We start from the raw sequence: 8,327 nt of genomic DNA on the forward strand, positions 1-8,327 counted from the left end.
TTCTCAAAACAATTTACATTTTTTTAATTATTGGATTTAACAGGCAACCTTTATGGTAACAAAGACAACTAGCAAATAATGACAGCTAAAACACTCCTTTGTCTGTCAACAAAGGCCGGCTGGCTTCTTACTCGTTTACAATATTACTAGTAAAATCTGATGAATGAGACACGCGGAGTGACATCAGAGGTCTGTCACAGACGAGAGCCGATAGATTCATGGGTGTCGGATCGCTGCCGCGTCCCCAGTCACGCTCTCAGGAAGGAGATGGCCGTGTCCCGCTCATCCACCAGCTCGGCGGCTGTGGCGTCCATCTTACCACGGGAGAAGTCATTGATCGTGAGGTTATTCACGATCTTCCACGTCTTGTTCTGTGGGGAGTAGGCCAGAGGGACATCCAATCAGAATTTAGCATGCCCTACCAACTTTTTGACTACACATACAGAATCAGAAGAGCACTGTAGCTTCCCCAAGGCACAGAAACATCAATATCACACATGAGAAAGACCAGTGAGCAGCGTGTGCATAGCACAAGAAAGTGTGGTCTCATGCCAAGGTGCCATACCTTGATTGTGACCGGGAATGAATACATTAGGTCATCACTGACTCCATATGAATTCCCGGAGGAGTAAACACCCATGGAGACGAACTCTCCCTACAGCGGACAAGAAGGGGTGAAAGGTCAAGCCATGTTTCAAACAAACAGACTGAAATGAGTCTCTGCTTCATTCTGCAGGCGAGGAGGAGACTGGCGGTGCTGCTCTGCAATGGCTCCGTACAGCTGTTTGCTGGAACTAAAGGCCCTCGATTGTCTCTCTGATGCATGTGCTAGTTTTATTTTTTTAACACGGGAACCTGTTACCCTCAAAAAGGGCTCTGATGCAGAGCCATGTTGTCAAACACAGGAACTGGAGGTGTTCTAAGGCCACCTGACCACCCACCACCAGCTGGGTAAATGTCACCGGCTCCAAAGCTCGTTCTGATTGAACCCATGGATGCTGGGTGACAGTCCCCACCCTCCCGCCCTGTTCCCGGCTCGCACCTCAGGAGTGCCGAACCAGATGTCCTTCATGTGGTCACAGATGGCCTTGGCCGCTGACATGGCGCTGGACAGCTTCCTGGCTTTGATGACGGCCGCTCCGCGCTGCTGCACGGTCTGGGGGGGAGGGGGGGCATCAGGAGTGCACACACACACACACACACACACACACACACACACCTGGGTCTGTGGCACCATATATTCAGCATAACATGAGATAAGAAGCAGGATCATTAACTATGGTGAGCTCTCAGGTCTCCTCTACGTTAAATATTAGTCTATTTCAATATTAGTCTAAATACTAGAACTCGTGGCCATAAGTGGAAATTAGCGGGAGAACATTTTAAAACAAATTTGAGGAAGCACTTCTTTACACAGCGTGTAGTCAGAGTATGGAATAGTCTTCCTGCTATTGTAGTGGAAGCTAAAACCATGGGTTCCTTTAAATCAGAGCTAGATAAGATTTTAACAACTCTGAGCTATTAGCTAAGTTCTCCCCAAACGAGCTTGATGGGCCGAATGGCCTCCTCTCGTTTGTAAATTTCTTATGTTCTTATGTTCTTATTAATATTCCAACTGCACCGTTACGATTTTGGGACCAGAGGGCAGTTTTCTGTATGACAGGAATCAAATCAAACTATCAAATGTTCTGCGGTTTATTGTGTGTCACCTCCATCCCACCCCCATTTTACAGTCCTGATTGGGTGGGGGCGGGGGGCATCAATAGCTTTATCACAACTAACTAGCTGTTAATCTGTCACTAGCCTCTGCACCAAAGGCACTGCAAAAGTGTTCTCATGGATGAACCTAACTGTGATCGCCATCTAGATAAAAGACAGTAACGCTGAATGGTATATTAAATGGATGCTGCCCCTTTAAGATGACACACTCTTTAGCTTAATAAATCAAATCATAAGTCTAAAGTCCAGTTTGTGTGAATTAGCACATAACGCAATGTTCCCCACAACACAAAACTGTTTTCTATCTGGGTACAGAGGCATGGAGGTATTTAATGCAAATAACTGCCGAAACACTGACCAATCATTTTAAATGACCATTAAAGGCACGGGGCTCTATCTGTAGAATCTTTATTTTTAATAGTAAAGGCATTTTGGTGATTTCAAATATTCTTTCAGTCTTTTTATCTTTACTAAAGTTTTAGAGATGATAGTGCTAGTCAAGTTCCCCAGCAGGGGGCGGACTGAGCTCATTGACTCACAGTGATGAAGTCCCCCTTTAGCCAGGCGTTGTCATTCACTGCATCCAAAGCGGACACCTCCTTGCCGCGTAGATTGACTGTGGCGTGGTGGACGTCTGGGTACTGGGTAGAGGAGTGGTTCCCCCAGATGATGACGTTCTTGACGCTGTCCGAGGACACGCCTACTCGCATGGCCACCTGAGAGCACACATTTTTAAAAAGAACACAGAAAGACAAATGAGGGACGCAACACACTGGAAGTTGAGGGGTTAAATACTGAACATACAGCTTAATGTTTAAAGAAACGGGTCAATGCAGCTGTAGGAATGGCCTTAAAGGGACAGTCCATATCACATGGCACAGTGGCAAACAAGACAGAGACCTGTGAGCGGGCTCTGTTATGGTCCAGCCTGGTCAGGCAGGAGAAGTTCTCCTTGGGGATGGAAGGGGCAGACTTGGAGGCGATCAAGCAGTTGGTGTTGGCTGGATTTCCTACAACCAGGACCTGAGAGAGCAAGTAAGGGAGAAGCAACCACATGTCAAATGCAATAAACCGCCATGTCCTTCCAGAATAATCCCCACCATGAGCCACAAAGCAGCCATTTTGCTGCAATGTTGTGCAGTTTAGCTGAGGTACCGCTGCATAGTCAATCAATAAATTACTGCAAGAGATCTCCTTGACTGCACATAAAATCAATGTTAAATGTCGATGACATATTGAACATACACCAGTTACAACTGTGGGATATAATATATAATTCATAGATTTGTGGTTTATACTTTTTGTGTCTTGTCAAGATAAACTATTTATATTGTATAATACTCCTATTTTGACAATAAACTAATTACGGAAATCAATTTCTCTGGTTGCTATCTTGCAGCTATTTAAATCTGTGGGGAGTTTTTGGTTAGCTTAATGACATTTTCCAGGTCCTCAATTTTCTGAGTGCTTGAAGGAACCTCTGCAAAGAAACACTTCAGATACATTATGTCAGAACAGACCCCTTGTCAGCAGCCAAACCTAATGTACAGTGGTAATTATGTTAAATTACTTTTTCATTGATCATGCGTGATGACTGACACATCCGTACAGCTGGATCAAACCAAACCAACGACTTGGCAAATTAGTTTGAACCAAGGAAATGGACCTGAGTCGATATAATCACATGACTGCACTGGAGATTAGACACCAGCAGGAGGCGCACGTGAGCATTTCAACACCACGTCAATGAATAATTTAAATTTTAATCATATTTCACTAAAAGACAACCGTAATTATACATAAAAAATAAATATGACTGGTATAGGATAAATTAATGCTCTGCAACTCCTACGAAACACAATCCTGCTCTTGAAAGGCCCCATATGTTAATCAAAGAAGAATGTAAATGAATTAGAATTTTAACTAAAATAGGTGAACTGCCTCTTCAGAGTCAGTCACCTTCACAGTCTTCTTGGCATACTTGTCCAAGGCAGCCCCCTGGGTCTTAAAGATAGCCACATTGGCTTTGAGAAGGTCCTTTCTCTCCATGCCCTCCTTCCTGGGCATGGAGCCAACGAGGATTGCAGCATCCAAGTCTTTGAAGCCCACCTCCACCTTATCCGTTGGAATTACCTCTGCAGAAACACAGCAATTAGGCCCTTCTTAGTCTTAAATAAAAATATACTTTCAATATATCTCAAACCTGTAACTTCACTTTTTTCTGGGTGTAAAAAAACATGCAGGTGCTACTTATGGTAATAGATGATCATTAATCTATAATCTTCAGATGCATCAACAGGGTGATTAATATTATTACAGCCACAAATTAACAAATAAGTCAGTAATTTATTGACCAGTTGTTTTGATATACTGCTTAGCTTGTGGATTCTCAGATAACATTCCCCCCTGTCCCTGGCAGTGATAGGCTGCTCTTTCAGGGTGAACTTCAGTCAGAGTTCACTGATTCAAGCCCCACTGAACACTGTCTCCTCGTTGTCTGCACCAGCAAGGGCAGGGTTGGTAGGAGATTCATTCAGAATTCGACGGACCAATCAGAGAGCTCCTGCTGAACACACCTCCTCACAGGCCATGCTGTGAACAAGCTGTGCTCTTGTGGAAAAAACCAGGATAGCAGGGGTGGGAAATGAGTAAGATGCCTTCAGATGACAACTATCCTTAAGATGGAATTGATACTGAATAGCTGCATCAAATAAAAGCTGCAGAAAGATTTTTCTTAAAATGGCTTCATGTCGTGAACAAAAAGGTACAAAGAACATACAGGGTTTAAAGTTCAGTTTGGTCAGCAGTTATTTTTTGACCTTGCGAACTCAGACAAACTCACCCCTTAGGAGCGGGAGAGCACAGTCCTGCAGCTCCATAACCACGCCGTCCAGAACTGGCAGCATGGCTGGGATGTCCAGCAGAACTAGGATAATGGGCTGGTAAAAATATTTCAACATGAAGCTCTTTTTTTCTGCCAGAGCCATTATGTAATATATAGATGAGTACGTTAGATCTCACTTAGAAAATGTACGGGCGTTCTGCTTTATGTTAGTCCCTTACAATGACACTTGTAGTTTTGCAATATGGCAAAGTCATCTGCCGAAAAATGCGGGTTTTACCTGGTCCTTGCCAAAGACATCTCCCTTGGCAATGCTGTACAGGAGGGAGTAGGCGATCTGCCCTGCGGCGCCAGTAACCAGCACTCGAATGGGATCACACTGCGAAAACACAGAGCCGTCATCTGCAGGGATGCCATCTTAAAAATGAATGTCACGCTTCGGTTGGCAAATAGCTGATGGACAGTAATTGCCATGATTTGCTTAGACGTTCCCCTTGTAACTGCCAGAGTTACGTTTAAACCGGATATAAAAGTAAAACCAAAAATTTCACAATGAAAAAAAGGAACTGCATGCAAAAGTGCCATAAGCTCGATCGTAGCTAGACGGCTGTTTTTAACATTTAAACTCAACGTTAACATTACAGCAATACACAAGTAACCGCCCCCCCTTAAAGTGTGAATGCAGGCCCTATATCTGAAATATGAATCCACATCACAATCAAATGACATGTAGGCCTACTGCAAATACCTACATAACATTATTAAAAGTAGTATTTAAAAGCGGAGCTTTTTATTCCTGATATGAGGCAGAAAATGCACAACAAATACCAACATTATATTAGACGATTTTAGGAGTTGTTCGACTATCATCACCACAGCACAGATATACCTATCTTACCATCTTTCCAGCTTCCGACTTAAAGTCAGCTGCTCCCCCAGCCTGAAAGGGTCACCTTTACTACATGCACTGATATGAAGTGGGTGAAAGTAACGCTGCTACGGTCGTGCGCTGGGATCTGTGGTTAAAAGTTCAAGATTTCTCACTGTCAGACGGTACAGGCTATAAAAACACACCACCCATAACCGAGCTGATCCGCCCATATCCTTTTTTGGAAAAGCAGAAATCGAGTTAACGATATCATTACGCTGTTAACTATTAAGCTCTCCGACTCACTGTGCCATTTAGCGCCGGTAACTTGGAAGAAATGAAATTGCTAGAACTGTTGGTTTGCGTGAAATGAGTAGAATATCAGATTCGAAGGGTACATTTGAAGAGTCTCCGCGTGTTGTTATTACTGATCGTTTGGTAAATTAAGTGCAAATGAGTATTTTAGCAGCTCAGGAGCACATTCTCCGTGTCCTTCTGAGCGCGTGCAACGCGGTGTCCTTATGTAAGAATAAACAGGGGAGCCTAAATCGCGAAAAATGAAATGAAAGGTCGTTGAGGGAACAGTAGAGGCCGTCGCTCAGAAAGAATGATTTCGCAAAGTAATACTACTACCAATGACGATGACGATGACGATGTTGACGATGATGCATTGTTACTCTCTGACGAGCCTAAGCACGTATCCGTCCACTGGGTAGTATGTCATGCCTCAATAAAAGTTGATATAAAATCCGTAATGAAAAACAATGTTGCTAAGCATCTTCACACACAAGCGATCCAAAGGCATTTTGCTACATCGTCACTAGTGGGAACCTGTTTTGTTCGCTTGCATTTGAGAAGGATAAAATCAAATCTGAGGAATTTAGCGTTAAATTAGCGCCGCGGTTTTACTTGTCTGTGAGGACGATACACTCGCAACGCCCAGTTAGCCTACTTAGCTGTCGTATTGAACATCAGGAATAGAATTCCAGCAAAGACGTTCGGATTTACTAAGAGAGTTATCGGTGTATCCTGTTGCAGGCTGAAAAATTGGATTTACTACGGAGACATGTTGTTTTGAGGTCCATTCCGATGGTCCTCATATGTATCACAGGTAGCCTATAATGTTACGTTTGCACGCAAACTCTCGTTTCAGCACCTGCCTGGCCATGGTGAGTGTGAGTGTGGTGTACACTCCTATCGGTACGTTTGGAACAGCCACCGTGATAACCTTGTGTGGTTTACGGTATCTGTCAGTCCCTCCCAGTTCCTGCAGGTGGCTTACTAATTTCATCCAGAAAATCCATCATGTCCTTGTCCACATAGGCTATGTGGTACCAAAATTAGCATCTATGTCCTGTACTCTAAATGCCTGATCAGGGGTATGGAATATCTATCTATCATCCATCCATCCATCCATCCATCCATCTATCTATCTATCTATCTATCTATCTATCTATCTATCTATCTATCTATCTAACTAGCTATCTAGCTATCTAGCTTTTCACAAAAGTTAAACAGTAAATTTTATTTATATATGCTGACAATTTGCATAATATTGAACTGGTAGCTGATTGAGATTTAATCCTAGCTAGGCCCTACATACGACGGAGCACAGATCTACAAATATTCATAAGAAGCTCAGACATCCTGCAGAGTACCGTCCCAAAATGTGCACTGCAACGTCTGGACAAGGAGGGAAATAGGGCAGCCGTAGAGGCGACAAGCTTCCGTAAACGGAGCTCTCCATGGTGCTGCTGCTAACCACATACCCACAGCTGTGGCCAGCCTCCAAGTGCCAGGTACGGGCAAATGATTTAACCCTCCAAAAGGATTCTGCAGTTACCCCAAATATATGAATAACCGCAGTTGTGTATTGAATTTAATGGATTAACCGATTCCGTTAGACCCATGAGAAAAATATACGCACAAATTGCGTAATTAATTACTAGTGGACACTATCCATGTCTTACAAATTAACCAAATTGAGCGATATATATGATAATTTCTGCCGTATTTTCACGAGCATTCGCGGTAGGATAGGGGGGTTGGAGTTCAAACATATCATGTGGGCGTGTTCGCATGCATTGTCTCCTATAAGTGTCCCACGGCATCGCGGCTTCTGCTGTCGGCATCAAGGAGGACCCCCTTACCTGCGACGAAGTCGCCCTGACCACCAGATACATGGCTGTCAATAAGGTCAGCATCTTGAAAACGCCGGTCCCCGCTCCCCGATGTACGTCCGCTTCGTCCCCGTATCTCCAACGCTGGTGGAGGAGCAGCGCGGCGCGATGTGGCGAGCGGAAGGTGCGCTGGAGAATGCAATGCCTACGAGAGGCGCGTCGCAGTATCCGACACACACGCAGCCGTCATTGCGCCTCCACACACTCTCACCAGCGTTTCAGTCCAATAATAAGCTTTGAGGAACGAAAATAACCTTAGAACCGCTGCGTGTATTCGTTCCTCCATTTACGATCACTGATCTATATTAAAACACTGCTTCCATCACGCCCAAGAGTAAGAGATGACATCATTGCAATTGAGGCACTCTGCGGTGGACTGGTATTAATTTCTTTGCATATATTAATAAAACACCACCCATCAGTCTGCTTCTCCGCAGCGCTGCGTCGTTTTGGCAATATTTCAACTCGTTGATTTATTATACCTATGTTGGGTTGAGGGTACCGCGTTAAAGATCGATGTAGTTGTGTAGGAGGGAAGGTAAGGCTGCGAAACATACTATACCGAGTTTAAAGCCGGAAGTATACGCGATCTATCCATAAAAGATGGAGTAACTTCGGACTGTCCCAAATCGTTTTTAAGCTTTTTGGCTAACTTGTTATCTGAACACGCAAACTCCACACACATGTAACCCAGGCAGAGACTTGAACCCAAGTCCCA

The 8,327-nt window shown here is 44.0% G+C and overlaps 1 protein-coding gene across 2 annotated transcripts; it reads right to left on the minus strand.

The window, feature by feature from the left end:
- Positions 1 to 7,932, minus strand: LOC111850773 (malate dehydrogenase, cytoplasmic-like). 2 transcript variants are annotated; one of them, XM_023825002.2, is made up of 9 exons: positions 7,580 to 7,932; positions 4,842 to 4,940; positions 4,562 to 4,658; positions 3,679 to 3,854; positions 2,620 to 2,742; positions 2,259 to 2,435; positions 1,043 to 1,156; positions 566 to 655; positions 1 to 371 (listed from the first exon to the last, which is right to left on the minus strand). In XM_023825002.2, exons 1-9 carry the CDS (start codon positions 7,631 to 7,633, stop codon positions 249 to 251), a joined length of 1,053 nt encoding a protein of 350 aa, XP_023680770.1. In that variant the 5' UTR covers positions 7,634 to 7,932; the 3' UTR covers positions 1 to 248. The 2 variants fall into 2 exon arrangements, with proteins under 2 accessions (XP_023680770.1, XP_023680771.1); XM_023825003.2 differs by lacking the exon at positions 7,580 to 7,932 and adding an exon at positions 5,460 to 5,621.
- Between the last annotated feature and the right edge of the window lie 395 nt (positions 7,933 to 8,327).

This window comes from Paramormyrops kingsleyae, chromosome 20 (assembly GCF_048594095.1).
Source record: "Paramormyrops kingsleyae isolate MSU_618 chromosome 20, PKINGS_0.4, whole genome shotgun sequence".
NCBI classification, from domain to species: Eukaryota; Metazoa; Chordata; class Actinopteri; order Osteoglossiformes; family Mormyridae; genus Paramormyrops; species Paramormyrops kingsleyae.